Source organism: Pleurodeles waltl, chromosome 12 (assembly GCF_031143425.1).
Source record: "Pleurodeles waltl isolate 20211129_DDA chromosome 12, aPleWal1.hap1.20221129, whole genome shotgun sequence".
NCBI lineage: Eukaryota > Metazoa > Chordata > Amphibia > Caudata > Salamandridae > Pleurodeles > Pleurodeles waltl.
The window spans coordinates 72,249,034-72,266,585 of NC_090451.1; the positions used below are offsets into that span (position 1 = coordinate 72,249,034).

General features: G+C 50.2%; 1 protein-coding gene across 8 annotated transcripts in view; it reads right to left on the reverse strand.

Moving 5' to 3' along the window:
* Positions 1 to 17,552, reverse strand: part of TCF3 (transcription factor 3) — an 861,587-nt gene that overhangs the window by 503,853 nt on the left and 340,182 nt on the right. For all 8 annotated transcript variants that reach the window (XM_069216217.1, XM_069216218.1, XM_069216223.1 and 5 more), the window contains exon 7: positions 10,000 to 10,135. In XM_069216217.1, coding sequence (XP_069072318.1) covers positions 10,000 to 10,135 — 136 coding nt within the window. The remainder of the gene's footprint in view (positions 1 to 9,999; positions 10,136 to 17,552) is intronic.

The window sequence follows — 17,552 nt, forward strand, 5'->3', positions numbered from 1 at the left end:
GAATTTATGGGTCGAGCCATGGCCTGGTGGCAGTGGCGTCCCCTGGGCCTTGTAAATCTTCTTCTGAGTGGTTTTCGACGTCTTACTCACGGTTTATGTACCGTCGAATCCTTCGGAGTCCGATTCGTGGATCGAAAAGGTTCCTTCCTCTTCTTGTTCCTCGAACTCTCGGTGGGCTGTCGGCGCGGACGCCATCTGAAGTCTTCTGGCTCGACGGTCTCGGAGTGTTTTTCGGGACCGGAACGCACGACAGGCCTCGCAGGTGTCTTCACTGTGCTCAGGTGACAGGCACAGGTTACAGACCAAGTGTTGGTCTGTATAGGGGTATTTATTGTGGCATTTGGGACAGAAGCGGAACGGGGTCCGTTCCATCGGCGTTCTTCTGCACGCGGTCGGGCCGACCAGGCCCCGACGGGGGATCGAAAAACTACCCCGAAGGGCACCGGAGCTCTTCGATCTTTCGACGCGGTGTTGAATCTAACTACGCCGATCCCGAACGCAACAATACCGTCGAAAATCTTCCGAAATTAGCTATCTTTCCGTTCCGAAACTCGGAGCGACAGGAACACGTCCGAACCCGATGGCGGAAAAAAAACAATTGAAGATGGAGTCGACGCCCATGCGCAATGGAGACAAAAGGAGGAGTCACTCGGTCCCGTGACTCGAAAGACTTCTTCGAAGAAAAACAACTTGTAACACTCCGGCCCAACACCAGATGGCGAGCTATGCAAAACATGCGTATCTACAGCGACAGATGCCATCGAACATGGGAGTTATCAGTGGCTCCCACAGAACTTATTTGGAGGAGGGATTCCTGTATACTGAAGCTAGAGATCTGGTGCCACTAGGAAAGTGGTAGTGCCTTAGATGTAGCTAGGCATCTTGGCCAGACCAAAACTTGGAGTAGGTTGGTGCCTCACTTCTACTGGCCAGGTATGTCCCTGAAAGTGAAGGAGTTTTGTAACTCCTGTGTCACCTGTCAAGCCAGTGGCAAGATTGGTGGCCACCCAATGGCCCCCTTAATTTCACTTCCAGTGGTTGGGGTACCCTTTGTAAGGGTAGGGGTTGACATTGTTGGCCCCCTAGACCCTCAAACTTCATCAGGGAATAGATTTATAATGGTGGTAGTGGATCATGGCACCAGGTACCCTGAATCTACACCCCTTAGGAATACCACTGCTCCTGCAGTTGCTAGCGCTCGACTCCATATTTATACTAGAGTGGGGTTCCCTAAGGAGGTGGTATCAGACTGAGGTGGTAACTTCATGAATGCATACCTCAAAGCAATGTGAAATGAATGAAGTGAACTATACGTTCCCTTACCAATATCACCCACAAGGGAAAGGTTTAGTTGAGAGATTCAAACAAAACCATGAAGGGCATGATTGCACGTCTCCAAGAAAAACTCAAAAGAAGATAGAAGTGCCACTGAAGGGAGTAGGTTCCTTCCCCTTTGAACTTGTGTGTGGTCATCCTGTAAGGAAAACATTGTCTGGTGAGGTAAGGCTGGGAGAGACCTATCAAGAGCCCAAGCAAGACATTGTGGATTATGTGCTTGGCCTACGTTCAAGGATGGCTGAATAGGTGGAAAATCAAATCAAATCAAATCATTAACATTTATAGAGCGCGCTACTCACCCGTGCGGGTCTCAAGGCGCTAGGGGGAAGGGGGGTTACTGCTGCTCGAAAAGCCAGGTCTTGAGGAGTCTCCGGAATGCGGAGTGGTCCTGAGGCTGGTGGGGAGGGTGTTCCAGGTCTTGGCTGCCAGGTAGGAGAAAGAACTCCCACCCGCCGTGGAGCGGCGGATGCGAGGGACGGCAGCGAGCGCGAGGCCGGTGGAACGGAGGAGACGGGTGGGAGCGTAGAAGCTGATTCATCGGTTGAGGTATTCAGGTCCCTTGTCGTGGAGGGCTTTGTGTGCGTGGGTAAGTCGGAAGGTGATCCTTTTGCTGACTGGGAGCCAATGCAGGTGTCTCAGGTGTGCGGAGATGTGGCTGTTGCGGGGTACGTCGAGGATGAGGCGGGCGGAGGCGTTTTGAATACGTTGCAGACGTTTTTGGAGTTTTGCGGTGGTCCCAGCATAAAGGGTGTTGCCGTAGTCCAGGCGGCTGGTGACTAGGGCGTGGGTCACGGTTTTCCTGGTGTCGGTGGGGATCCAGCGGAAGATCTTGCGGAGCATGCGGAGGGTGAGGAAGCAGGAGGAGGACACGGCGTTGACTTGTTTGGTCATGGTGAGAAGAGGGTCGAAGATGAAGCCGAGGTTGCGGGCGTGGTCTGAGGGGGTCGGTGCGGTGCCAAGGGCCGTGGGCCACCAGGAGTCGTCCCATGCGGTCGGGTGTTGCCGAGGATGAGGACTTCCGTTTTGTCCGAGTTCAGTTTTAGACGGCTGAGCCTCATCCAATCTGCGAAGTCCTTCATGCCATATTGTAGGTTGGTCTTAGCGCTGGCGGGGTCCTTGGTGAGGGAAAGTATAAGTTGAGTGTCGTCGGCGTAGGATGTGATGATGATGTTGTGCTTGCGTACGATGTCGGCGAGGGGGCTCATGTAGACATTGAAGAGTGTCGGGCTGAGCGAGGAGCCTTGAGGGACGCCGCAGATGATCTCGGTGGGGTCTGAGCGAAAAGGTGGGAGGTAGACTCAGAGCGGTTGGAGAGGAAGGAGGCGATCCAGTCCAGGGCCTGGCCTTGGATCCCAGTGGAGCGGAGGCAGATTATTAGGGTGCGGTGATAGGCGGTGTCGAAGGCAGCCGAGAGGTCGAGGAGGATGAGGGCGACTGTTTCACCGTTGTCCATCAGGGTTCTGATGTCGTCTGTGACTGAGATGAGGGCGGTTTCAGTGCTGTGGTTGGTTCGGAATCCGGATTGTGAAGGGTCGAGAAGGTTGTTGTCTTCCAGGAAGTTGGTAAGCTGTTTGTTGATGGTCTTCTCTATTACCTTGGCAGGGAAGGGGAGGAGCGAGATGGGGCGGAAGTTCTTTAGGTCGCTTGGGTCAGCCGTAGGTTTCTTTAGTAGGGCGTTGACTTCGGCGTGTTTCCAGCTTTCGGGGAAGGTAGCAGAAGAAAATGAGGAGTTGATGATGGTCTGGAGGTGCGGGGCGATGATGTCGTCGGCTTTATTGAAGATGAAGTGAGGGCAGGGGTCCGAGGGGGCGCCGGAGTGGATAGAGTTCATGGTGGTTTTGGTCTCTTCAGTGTTGACGTGAGTCCAGGCGTTGAGGGTGATGGCAGGAGGTGTGGGTTCGGTGTTGCTTGGCTGGGTCTGGTGTCCGAAGCTGTTGTGGAGGTCGGTGATCTTGCGATGGAAGAAGGTAGCGAGGGAGTTGCACAGGTCTTGTGAGGGCGTGATGGCGTTGGCGTTGGAGAACTCTTTAACGATGCTGAAGAGTTCTCTGCTGTTGTGGCTGTTTTTGTCCAGTCTGTTGGTGAAGAAATTCCTTTTGGCTGCGCGGATCAGGCGGTGGTGTTCGCGGGTCGCGTTCTTGAGGGCGGTCATGTTGTCAGCGGTGTGGTCCTTGCGCCAGGTTCTCTCGAGGGCGCGACAGGTTTTCTTCGATTCCTTAAGGGTGTCGGAGAACCAGAGAGGTTTTTTGGTGTTGGCCTGTCGATGCGTGCGTCTGAGGGGAGCAAGGTTGTCTGCGCAGTTGGTGATCCAGTTCGTGAGGCTGAGGGCTGCGTCGTTGGGGTCGGTGCAAAAAGCATCCAAAAACCTTGAGGCCAGCCATGAGGTCCAGACGCTCTGGTATGACCAAAAGGCTGCCATGGTGGAGTTCCAGCCAGGGCAAAATGTGTGGTTACTTGAGCCTATGGCTCTCCCAGGGCACTCCAGGATAAATTGAGTGGCCTATACCCTATCCTTGAAAAGAAGAGTGTGGTCACTTATCTGTTTGACCCAGGTACACCCAGGAACCCTCTCAGGCTCATTCATGTGAACCACCTAAAGTGATGGAATGCTCTTTTCAGAACCCTCACTGCTAAGCGGCAAGCTGGCTGTAGGCAAGTCCTACAGCAGTATACTGAGCTCTTTTCCCTCACCCCTGATCAGACTAACTGGTGTGTCCATGATGAGGACACTGGTGACCATATGCCTGTAAAAAGCCAAATATACAGGATAGCATCAGAGCTGAAGTAAAAGCAAGCTGGTGGATTTAGGAGTAATGGAGCCCTCTGACAGTCCTTAGGCCAGCCCCGTGGTCTCAGCCCCAAACCTCATTCCAAGGGAGGTAAACCAGAGCGGACGTTTTGTGTGGACTATAGAGGTCTCAATGCTGTCACTAAGACAGATGCGCACCCTATTCCATGACCAGACTAATTGATTGACAGGTTAGGGGCAGCTACATTTCTCAACTTGATTTGACATCAGGGCACTGGGAGATTGGTCTGACTCCTGGATAATAGGAAAGAGCAGCATAAAGCCCTTGCTGAATTGGAACGTAAAGTTTTCTTTCCTGTAGGTGTAGTTTTCCAGCTTGAAGAATTTTCTGGATTGACATGCTGTGCATTATTCCAGCATCTAGTGGTACAGCCCGGAATTTCTACTATTTCACTAGATTTTTTTTAGTCCTTTTTCTACTTTTGTTTGTTGGTGTGCAGACGTGGAACCTCCATTTGGTGTCTCCTTGTGACATGGTCATACTTCCTCTGGATGATCCCACCTTAGGTCGCTGTAGGATGCTGGTTCTGTATATACTATATCAACATAAGATATAGTGTGCACAGAGTCCAGGGGTTCCCCAAAAGGCCTGACAGAGGCAATAATAGGTAATACTAATGCTTTATTTGTGGTAGTGTGGTCAAGCAGTTAGGCTTATCAGAGGGTACTGTTAAGCATTTGTTGTACACACACAAGCAATAAGTGAAAACACATTCAATGACCACTCCAGACCAATAGGTTTTTATATAGAAAAATATTCTTTTGTTAATTTATTTCTAGAACCACAAGATTCATTTAGCAGGTAAGTACATCAAATGAAAGGTACTTTGCATAGTAATGCTCAGGACTTTGAACGGAATCAATATTGTACACAGTTTTCTTTAAAACGGCAAAGAGACATTTTAAAAGTGGACACTACAATTTTCAACAGTTCCTGCGGGAGGTAAGTAAAGTACAGTTTCTGAGTTAAGTACTACACTTACGGGTTCAGTCTCCGGGGTATAGGAAGCCCACTGTTGGGGGTTCAAGGCAACCCCAAGCACCCAGCACCAGCAATACAGGGCCGGTCAGGTGCAGAGGTCAAACAGGAGCCAAAATAACGTGGGCGCCAATGGAGACAGGGGGTACTCCGGTTCCAGTCTGCTTGCTGGTAAGTACCCACGTTGTCGGATGGCAGGGTGTGGGGGAGTACTGGAGGAGCCACAAATAGGCATAAAAACCACACCCTCAGTGGCACGGGGGCGGCGGGTGCAGTGTGCCAGCAGGGCATCGGGTTCTCAATAGAACTCTATGGAAGGACACGGGGTCGCTTAGGTGCTGCAGGGCACATGGGGTGGGCACCTCTTGGGTAAGCCACCGACTGGGCAAGGGTGAGGGCCGCCTCCTGGTCGTTGCTGCACTGGTGATCAGTTTCTCACAGGCCTGGTGGCTGCGGGTGCAGTGCTTCTCCAGGCATCGGATATCTTTGTCCCGGGCAGTTGAGGTCAGCGGTCCCCCTGGATTCCCTCTGCTGGTCAGGTTTTGGTGTGGGGGGGGGGGGGGGGGGGGGGGGGTAGGTCAGCCCAGGGTGGACACGTCAGAGTCGCCTGGGGATCCTCTCTGGATAGTTGTTTCTGTGGAAACGGGCCAGGGGTGTCGGGTGCAGAGTAGCTGGACTCATGCTTCTGGAGTGAGGTAAGAGTCCCTTTAAAGTTGGTTTCTTGATCTTTTTGGAGAGGTCGGCTGTCCACGGAAATTTCTTGGTCCTCGGTGATGCAGGCAGTCCCATGGAGGCTTTTCAGGGGGGTCGCTGGTCCTTCAGAACACGTTGCTTCTTTTCTTCCAGCTTTTCGAAGCACGAGACGGGCCAGTAGGGCTGGGGCAGGGTCAGTTTCCTCTTCTCTGCGGGTTTTCAGCTCAGCAGTCCTCCTTTCTTGAGGTCATCAGGAATCTCTAGAGCTGTGTTCAGGGTCACCCTAAATACTAAATTTAGGGGTGTGTTAGGGTCAGAGGGCAGTAGCCCCTCCTTGTGCCCACTCCCTCTGGGGAGAGGGCACCCCCTATCCCTATTGGTCATAATCCTCCAAAGCAAGATGGAGGATTTCTCAAGGAGGGGGTCACTTCAGCTCTGGACACCTTAGGGGTGGTCCTGGCTGAGGGGGTGACTCCTTGTTTTTCTCATTATCCCTCCGGACGTGCCACCAAAAGTGGGAACTCGTCCGGGTTTCAGGGATCTCCACTAGCTGGAGTGCCCTGGGGTGCTGTAACTCGAGGCTTGCACCTTTGAGGCTCACCCCCAGGTGCTACAGTTCCTGCAGGGGGAGGTGTGAAGCACCTCCACCCAGAACAGGGTTTGTTTCTGACCACAGACTGCACAAAGCCACTCACCCCATGTGGTCAGAAACTCTTCTGGAAATGGCAGGCTGGCACAGACTGGTCAGTCTTCAACTAGCAGTTGGGCTAACATACAGGGTGCATCTCTAAGATGCCCTCTGTGTGCATTTTTCAATAAATCCTACACTGGTATCAGTGCTGAGAAGTTTGATACCAAACTCCCCAGTATTTAGTGTAGCCATTATGGTGCTGTGGAGTTCGTAATGACAGAATCCCAGACCATATACTCAGTATGGCTACCCTACACTTTCAATGTCTAAGAATTGGCTTAGACACAGTAGGGGAATAGTGTTCATGCAGCTATGCCCTCACCTGTGGAACAGCGCACCCTGCCTTAGGGCTGTAAAGGCTTGCTAGAGGGGTGACTTACCTATGCCACAGGCAGTGGTTTATGGGCATGGCACTCTGAGGGGAGAGCCATGTCGACTTTGTCTTTTCTCCCCACTAGCACACACAAGCTGCAAAGCAGAGTGCATGTACTGTGTGAGGGGTCCCTGAGGGTGACATAATACATGCTGCATCTCACCTGGCCACAGGGCCCTTGGTAATAGGGGTACCTTTTACAAAGGACCTAACTGTGTGCCAGGGCTGTGCCAATTGTGGAAACAAAGGTATAGTTTTAGGAAAAGAACACTGGTGCTGGGGCCTGGTTAGCAGGGGTCCAGCACACTTCCAATCAAAGCTGGCATTAACACTAGGCAAATAGTGGGAGGAGGACCATGCCAACAGTGGCATTTTCCTACAGTCGCCATCTTCAGCTTTTTTTCTCCACTGTTCTCCTCCCATCTTCTTGATGGAGGTGGGTGGGTCGCTTGTGTATCCAGAAAATTATTCATGCTGCAAAACTATAGCTACAGGTAAAAAAAACTTGACATTTTGCAGCGCAACTCTTTTCTGGATTCACATGCTGTGCACAGATTTTAAACCGGTTTCCTTACTGTGGTGGCTGGGTTGACGATGGGTATTGACTTGTGAATAGATGTTTTAAAATCTTTTGTCAAAACAATAATGTTTTGTAAACGTGTGAACTGACAACTATGTTGCTGCCTTGCAAATGTCTGGTAAATGAGTATTTGCTAGAAAGGCAATAGTTGCTCATTTGTTGTGTGGAGTGTGCTCCCATTGCTACCATTAAAGTTTCACCTTTATAGGTGTGACATAACAGAGTAATTTCCACACTATCTTGCAATTGTGATTCTTGAAACTGGTTTTCCCGATAAGCTTTTTGAAAAAGATACAAACAATTGCTGAGTCTTTCTGAAAGGTTTTGTCCTTTCAATATAGTACATAATCTCACATTATGCATCCAGTGTATGCAACTTTCTTTCAGCATTGTAGGCAGCTGGCCTGGTGTGTAGTGGACACCTATGGTGTTGGCACCTTGTACCAGGTCCAGACAACCCTTATTATTGTTAAGTGTCTGTGAAGCCAGGGCTCTCTAGTGGTGGCTGTGGTAAGCAGCCAAGACTTATCTAGGAGGAGTGTAAAGCACTTGCAATACCACTCTGTCACACAGTAACTTATCTCACACGAAAGGAACCACACAGTGTTGCAAAAATAAAGGTACTTTATTACAGTAACACTGAACAAGATTTCTTATAGGCAGTCCCCCAACTGGAAGAAAGTACACACTATACATACACAGTGAGTATTAGGAAAAATCATAGAAAACACTAAGCATTGGCAATAAATAGCAGAAAATAGTTTAGGCACTATAAGGAGAGGTCAAACCATATACTAAAATAGTAGAATGAGAAGTGAGGTCCCCCACCCAAGGATGTGGAATAGTTAGAAGGAAGCTAGGAGAACTTGGGACCCCCGAAGATGAGTACCAAGATCAGTGGTTCCCAAGCTTTTGATTTCTGTGGACCCCCACTTTATCATTACTGGAACCCAGGCACCCCCACTGAATCATTATCGGAATCCAGGGACTGCCCCACTCCTCATTACTGGAAACCAGGGACCCCGGACTAAACATTATCTATGATTCGAAACGCATAACAATAAATAACAATACACAAACAGGCATTCATCAATCACATACACAAATGATAACACATTTTATTTAATTTGCAAACAAATAAATTAAAAAATAAAATATTTTATTTTAATAGCATGGCTGGAGCTTTTCTAAATTCAATTGAAGCCACACATCGTCCATACTATATTCTGTTTGATGAATCTGCACTCGTCCCATGAATCACTCTGGAGGATCCTAATTTATTTTTTAGCCTCCAATTTCAAATTCCTTGACATTTACATTACGTTTTAAAATGTTCAGATGTACATTTATCCACTTAATTTATATAGACGTTATTAATCAGTTAATAATATTTAATTTTCTAAGAAGCTGCGGACAACCTGAGGAGGCTTCGTGGACCCCCAGGGGTCCCCGGACCACAGATTGGGAACCGCTGACCTAGATGACCCCCAGCGATCTGGACAGCAGAGGTAAGTTACCTGGTCTTCCTAAAGACTAACAAGGGGACTTGGAAAAGGAAGTTTGCAAGAACCGGACCAGTCAAGTGGAACTGAACAGTGGATTTCAGATGAAGAGGACCTGAAATAGAAGGGGGCAGAGTCCAGTCCACACAGGAGTGTCCAACTGGGGCAGGAGCAACTGCCCACCCTTCTGTGGGTAAAGGTCTGGGTTGACGGTAGAAGATGATCAGCTGTGGAGCCCAAGAGCCGCAGAGAGGTCACTGAAGTCGTGCAGCAGATGTCCCACGCCGGTCGCCAGGTCGCAGATGGGTCAGTAGTCAGGAGGACCACCAACAAGCTTTGTCAAGTGCAAATCTGAGCAGAAGAGGATTTGCAGAGCTGAAGAGGACCAGCGAAGTCCACGGCAATCGACCCTTGGAGTGAAGTCCGGGCTGACCCTCAGCAGTTGGGAGAGCCAGCAGAAGCAGCCGTAACCGCCACAGGCAGGCACAGTAAGTTGCAGTGAGGCCCAGTCAGCACACCTGGAGAGGAGTCCAGTTGGACTTGACATACATCCAAGTTGAGAACTGTTGAGGAGTCGGACCTTTCATGCAGTATCTTAGTTAGATTTACTCTGTCTCACAGCAATCAGGAATCACATTATTGCAGGGCATTATCTATAGTTTCCCATTCCAAGCTAATTTGCAGGCAGAATATCATCATGCCCAACACGTGTCTCCACCCAAGTCAGAGGAGGAGTCCACTACGACAAGAGGAATTAATACACATTCTAGTACAATCTGTCTATCCATGTTGCCAAACACTGGACTCCGATATGACACCATATTCAGTAATTCAATTTAACACCCAAGTGATTTATCAACCTACTGGCTTGTCTGCTGCATATCAGGTCAAGCACAACTGCTATCTCAATAATAATAAAAAGGGTAAAGGCAGATACTGTATTCAGTACATACAAGTCAATGTGCACAATCATACTGTCATCCTTATAATGGATTTGGCAAAAATTATCCCACTTCATTAACACTGGGCCTTACCTATAGTGCTGTCTCCTGCTGCTCTTCTACGAGGATTATTGGGGTATGAGGAGTAATACTGTGATGGTCCCTTCACTCCTGTAGGTGAAAGCGAGCTTGGACTTGTCATTCCGATTTCACTGGGCAAGAAACCAGGCTAAGAAAGAAGATGCCACATTCAATTAATATCCAATAAAACTGGGAAGTCACAAAAACATGCACATTGCTCCGAGTAAGTATGTTGCCTTAAGAAAGGATTTCTGAAAAGCCTATTCTATTAACAGATGCAGCAAGCATTGACCAAACAATTACATAAAGTTTGCATTTTCAGTTAGAACCCAGACCTATTGGCTTAACCAAATTTGTCAACTGCTGCTGATTTTTTTTTACTTTATCAGTGGCCTAGCAACCTAAGAAGGGGAGCAGCCAGCGCACTGAATCACAACAGTGGCCTGGCAACTAAACATAATTGCTAGGGGCAGCAATGGAATGTCCCTCTTATAGGAACTCTTGAAGAAATTACTGTTGGGAAACCCAAGAAAGGATTATGTTATTTACCCTGTAAGCATCATGTTCGTGGCATGTGAGGCTGTAGACTCACAGGTTCTGCATACGATTGCCATCTAGTGTTGGTCCTGAGTGGTGCAAGTTGTTTTTCTATGAAAAAGTCTTTCGAGTTGCAAGATCAAGTGACTCCTCCTCTCAGTGATACCGCGCATTGGCATCGACTCCTTTATTTACACCTGGTTCGGTCGTGTGTGTCCCCAACTCTGTGTCTTTGACTCCATTCAGTTTGGTTTAATTTTCCTTTTCTTCTATTCTGATGGTATTGTCTTAGATCGAATTTTCCCACCAAGGCAGACTGCGATGCTTGCAAGTCTTCAGGTCGAAGAAGACCCTTCGGGATCAGGAGGCTCAGCGACTTGAGATCGCACAAAGTGTCGCCTCACATCTTGGATCTCTTCAGTGAAGAACTCTCCCAAAAGGAACCAGCAGCCCAGGAGGAAGAAACATTTTCCATCAAGGAAAGCTACAACTCCGATGTGGTGTTTGACTTCAAGCCAAGACTTTATTCTGTCCAGCCCGTGAACTGTGGCCCCTACCATACTAATCCTCTAAGAAAGCCCAATTGCCTACCTTAGAGGTCACAGGTCCACCACATCCTCCCAGTCATAGTCAGCAACGAAGAACTGCTTTAGCCAACACGACTCATGGCACAATGCCGAAAATAGCTGCAAAGGCTAAATCCACACATGTGGAGGAGCATCGGGGGACCACAGGTAAGCACCAAACACACGCACTCAGCGGCGCAGGGTGCAAACACAGCGTCGGGCTCCCAATGCTTTCCTATGAGGGGACCCCGGAGGTCACTTACATGCTGCAGGTTGGGTCCAGGGGGTCGGTTCCAGAAAACCACAAGCTGGACAAGTAGGAAGGCCGCCTGCTGACTGTTGCTGCACCAGAGGTCAGGTTCCCCAAGGCCAGGGGGCTACGGGCGCAGTGTACCTTTTGGCGACAGGAATCTTCATCCAGTGCTGTCGCTGTTGGGGTGGGGGTTGTCCTCTAGATTCACACTGCAGGCATCGTCGTGGAGGACAGGAGAGGTCAACCCAGGGTGGGCATTTGCTGGGAATCGCCTGGGGATCCTCTCTAGTCAGCTGGGCCACCTGGACACGGTCCGTGGGCTTCGGGTGCAAAGTGGGCAGGACTTGCGGATCCGGGGAAGCTCTGGAGTCTTTAGGGCCGCTGTCCACGGGAGTTCTTGGTCCTCTGTGATGCAGGCAGTCCTCTGGAGGCTTGGCAGAGGTCGCTGGACCCGCACAATACGCTGGTTTATTTTGCAGGCCTCTTTGATGCGGGAGATAAACTAGTAGGGGCCAAGTCAGTTTTCGTCTTCCTTCTTCTCTGCTGGGGTTTTGGCTTGGCAGTCCTTTCTTGTGAGGTCAACTGGGTTCAGGGGAGCCCTTAAGTCCGGGATTTAGGAGCATTATAGGGGTCAGAGGGCAGTAGATAATGGCTACTGTCCCTGAGGGTGGCTAGACCCTTCTTGTTTCCATTCTTTTTGGGGAGGAGGACACAAACCTATCCCTATTGGTCCCTGTCCTCCAAACTAAGATAGAGGATTCTGCAGGTAGAGGGTCACCTCAGCTTTGGACACATTAAAGGTGGTCCCAGCTGGGGTTGTCACTCATCCCTGCTTTCCCTATTTTTTCCGCTGGACTTGCCACCAAAAGTGTGGCTTTGTCTTGTGGGGGGGGCGAAGGGGTGGCACCTCCACTAGCTGAAGTCCCCTGGGGCACTGTAGCAAGAGGCTTGAGCCTTAGAGGCTCATCACCAGGTGTTGCAGTTCATGTAGGGGGGAAGGGGTGTGAAGTGTGAAGCACCTCCACCCAGGAAAGGCTTTGTTTCCAAGAGCACAAAGGCTCTCACCCCATGGGGTCAGAAACTTGTCTCAAAGTGGCAGGCTGGCACATACTGGTCAGTCCTGCACTAGCAGTTTGGCTAACCTACAGGGGGCATGGCATCTCTAAAATGCACCCGGGGTGCTTTTTGCAATAAATCCCACACTTGCATCAGTGTAGGTGTATTGTGTGAGATGTTTGATACCAAACTTCCCAGTATTCAATAAAGCCATTATGGAGCTGTGGAGTTCGTAATGACAAACTTCCAGACCATATATTTAATACAGCCACACTGCACATACACTGTCTAAGAATGGACTTAACACTGTAGGGGCATATTGCTCATGCAGCTATGCCCTCACCTGTGTGCACCCTGCCTTAGGGCTATAAGACCTGCTAGATGGGTGACTTACCTATGCCACAGGCAGTGGTTTAGGGCAAGGCACCCTGAGAGGGGTACCATGTCGACTTTGGCTTTTTCTCTCCACAGCACACATAAGATGCTAAGCATGTGCTTGGTGAGGGGTCCCTCAGGGTGGTATAATACATGATGCAACCCTTGGGGACCTTCCCTGGCCACAGGGCCCTTGGTACCAGGGATACCTTTTACAAGGAACTTAACTGTGTGTCAGGGCTGTGCCAATTGTGGAAACAAAGGTGCAGATTTTGGGAAAGAACACTGGTGCTGGGGCCTGGTTAGCAGGGTCCCAGCACACTTCTCAGTCAAGTCAGCATCAATATCAGGCAAAAAGTGGGGGTTAACTGTAACAGGGAGCCAATTTCCTACAGAAGGTAAGACACATACAGATTGTACCTCTACAGGCCAATTTCACTTCTGAATGTGCAGGGGGAAAAACCTGGCCAAACTCCTGGCCACCTGCCTGAGGAGAATTAGAGAAGCTAATACACCCTGATCAGTCAGAGGGACTGGACATCAGACAGGAATGAACATCAAACGATTATTTGCCTGCATTCAGAGCACCGGGGAGGGGATGAACTGGCAGAAGTTCCTGCACTCGATGGAGTGACAATACCTACAAGCTGTATTGGAGGGGATGAGCTTTGGTCCAAACTAAATTGGTAGGGTAAAACTGCTCTAAAGTGAACTGATGGAGCAGCTGAGAGTAAACAGGACCTGGTCCAGTCAGTTTCAAATGACTGGGGTACCCAGCAAGGGTGCCCACTATCACCAATGTCTTTGACCTGGGGCTGGAGCCATTGCTGCTTTGGGTGTGTGGGGTGGGGAGGGAAGTTGGAAGACATAATATCCCTTTATGCGTATGATATCCTGTTATATGGGTCAGACCCAGAGGGCTCCATTCCTAGACTGCTCCATAATTGGCATACTCGGTGTGCATGATTGAGGGAAGTCCATTCTTTATCCCCTGCTTGCATGGGTTACGCAGCGAGATCTCTTAAAGGACCTAGCGGTAGAAATAGTGGGATTTAAGTGTCTGGCCATCTATGTGACTAGGAAACCTGCGCTCTTCTGCTCGGTCAATCTCTATTATGCCTTTCATCGATTTGGAGGAGATGTAGAGCAGTGGAGATCGCTCCTGGGGAGAGTGGCAATGTACAAAATGATTTTTCCTCCAAAACTCCTTTGTGCGCAGCAAAGCAGTCGGTATCCGTTAACGTTTGAGTTTTTTCAACGAGTAAGACTGTTTGACAGCTCTTGTGGGATGGGGGGGACCTACCAGAATATAGATGACGAGTGGCATCACAGTGTATCGACCTTCCTGACGTGTAAAGGTACTATTGTGCATCATAACTTATAATGATCAATGAGTGGGTTTTTACCCCTCCGACAGAGCCCTTGATCCGGTGGACATCAAGGCCCAGGGTTCCAGAGGTTTCCCCGAGTGCATTATACTCCAAGAAGGGTTGGAAGTCCCAGACCTCTCTCCAGGGTCACAACTTCCATGTGTGGGTTTCAAATAGATTCCTGGGCTGGCAGGGTAAGCCCACGGAGATGACCTGCCTGTGGGATAGCGACATATTGGTGGACGTGGGGAAACTTGGAAGGATCTGTAGGCTGTAACCTGATAGGTATCTCTACGCTGGGAGAAATACGGCGAGAGGAAGGACTTAATCAAATGGGAAGCTCTGCATGGAGACTGAGATGGCTCCCAGGGAAATTTCAGTTTCCACTAACTGAAGCACGCATTGCAGGTGCATATGGAGAAGGGCCAGCCACTTGAGGAAGCCTCACCACTGGAAGACTGGCTTTTGACAGAACAGCTCCTCACAAAAGTGATCTCCCTGACTTACAGTACATTAATGAACAACACCCTCCATTCCCTACTGAAGTTAAGAGGCCTGTGAGGCAGGTGTTGGGGAACTAGAGATGGAGGAATGTGAGGATGAGATCCAATCAGCTAGAGAAGTGGGAATTAGAGCCTGATTCAGGCTGACCCAACTCCGTATAGTTCACAGGTCCTACTACACAAGAACACTCTTACATAAGTTGGCAGAAGCCTCTACAGATAAGTGTACCAGGGGCTGAGAGGCGCCAAAGGGGTTTCTGCATACACTATGGAATTGCCCATGTTTGGAGGACTTCTGGAGTGGGGTCTGGTAAGGTCAACAGGAGACAGGTGGACTAGCCACTATGGTCTCACATAAACTGTTCAGAAAGAGCATCCTGAAAAGTATACTACATTGCTATCCACCCTGGGAAATGCAGCGGCTAAGAGAAAAAAATTTCATCAGTGGGTGGCGACCGAATCGATAAGTAAATCGGACATGGACTGGTGCAGGGCTGTAGAACGCCAGGTCTATAGAAGTAGAGGATGACCCTGTGTAAGGAAATGCCTCCTTGGCATGGTTACCCCCTGACTTTTTGCCTTTGCTGATGCTATGTTTTGATTTGAAAGTGTGCTGAGGCCTGCTAACCAGGCCCCAGCACCAGTGTTCTTTCCCTAACCTGTACTTTTGTTCACACAATTGGCACATCCTGGCATCCAGGTAAGTCCCTTGTAACTGGTACCCCTGGTACCAAGGGCCCTGATGCCAGGGAAGGTCTCTAAGGGCTGTAGCATATCTTATGCCACCCTGGGGACCCCTCACTCAGCACAGACACACTGCTTGCCAGCTTGTGTGTGCTGGTGAGGACAAAACGAGTAAGTCGACATGGCACTCCCCTCAGGGTGCCATGCCAACCTCACACTGCCTATGCAGTATAGGTAAGTCACCCCTCTAGCAGGCCTTACAGCCCTAAGGCAGGGTGCACTATACCATAGGTGAGGGCACCAGTGCATGAGCTCTGTGCCCCTACAGTGTCTAAGCCAAACCTTAGACATTGGAAGTGCAGGGTAGCCATAAGAGTATATGGTCTGGGAGTCTGTCAAACACGAACTCCACAGCACCATAATGGCTACACTGAAAACTGGGAAGTTTGGCATCAAACTTCTCAGCACAATAAATGCACACTGATGCCAGTGTACATTTGATTGTAAAATACACCCCAGAGGGCACCTTAGAGGTGCCCACTGAAACCTTAACCAACTACCTGTGGTTCTAGCAGCCTGCCACACTCGAGACATGTTGCTGGCCACATGGGGAGAGTGCCTTTGTCACTCTGTGGCCAGTAACAAAGCCTGCACTGGGTGGAGATGCTATCACCTCCCCCTTGCAGGAGCTGTAACACCTGGCGGTGAGCCTCAAAGGCTCACCCCCTTTGTTCCAGCACCACAGGGCATTCCAGCTAGTGGAGTTGCCCGCCCCCTCCGGCCACGGCCCCACTTTTGGCGGCAAGGCCGGAGGAGATAATGAGAAAAACAAGGAGGAGTCACTGGCCAGTCAGGAAAGCCCCTAAGGCAACCTGAGCTGAAGTGAGACTGACTTTTAGGAATCCTCCATCTTGCAGATGGAGAATCCCCCCCAATAGGGATAGGAATGTGACCCCCTCCCCTTGGGAGGAGGCACAAAGAGGGTGTAGCCACCCTCAGGGCTAGTAGCCATTGGCTACTGCCCTCCCTGACCTAAACACACCCCTAAATTCTGTATTTAGGGGCTCCCCTGAACCTAGGAACTCAGATTCCTGCAACCTAAGAAGAAGAGGACTGCTGAGCTGAAAAACCCTGCAGAGAAGACCGAGACACCAACTGCCTTGGCCCCAGCTCTACCGGCCTGTCTCCCCCCTTCGGAAGAAAACTGCTCCAGCGACGCTTTCCCCAGGACCAGCGACCTCTGAATCCTCAGAGGACTGCCCTGCTCTAAAAGGACCAAGAAACTCCAGAGAACAGCGGCCCTGTTCATCCAAGACTGCAACTTTGTTTCCAAAGAAGCAACTTAAAGACAACAGCATTTCCCGCCAGAAGCGTGAGACTTGCAACTCTGCAGCCGACGCCCCCGGCTCGACTTGTGGAGAAACACCACTTCAGGGAGGACTCCCCGGCGACTCCGAGACTGTGAGTAACCAAAGTTGTCCCCCCTGAGCCCGCACAGCGACGCCTGCAGAGGGAATCCCGAGGCTCCCCCTGACCGCGACTGCCTGACTCTCAGATCCCGACATCTGGAAAAGACCCTGCACCCGCAGCCCCCAAGACCTGAAGGATCGGAACTCCAGTGCAGGAGTGACCCCCAGGAGGCCCTCTCTCTTGCCCAGGTGGTGGCTACCCCAAGGAGCCCCCCCCCTTGCCTGCATCGCTGAAGAGACCCCTTGGTCTCCCATTGATTCCTATTACAAACCCGACGTGTGTTTGCACACTGCACCCGGCCGCCCCCGTGCCGCTGAGGGTGTACTTTCTGTGCTAACTTGTGTCCCCCCCCAGTGCCCTACAAAACCCCCCTGGTCTGCCCTCCGAAGACGCGGGTACTTACCTGCTGGCAGACTGGAACCGGGGCACCCCCCTCTCCATTGAAGCCTATGCGTTTTGGGCACTATTTTGAACTCTGCACCTGACCGGCCCTGAGCTGCTGGTGTGGTAACTTTGGGGTTGCTCTGAACCCCCAACGGTGGGCTACCTTGGACCCAAACTTGAACCCCGTAGGTGGTTTACTTACCTGCAAGAACTAACAATTACTTACCTCCCCTAGGAACTGTGAAAATTGCACTGTCTAGTTTTAAAATAGCTATATGTGTTTTATTTGAAAAGTATACATGCTATTGTGATTATTCAAAGTTCCTAAAGTACTTACCTGCAATACCTTTCATTTGAGATATTACAT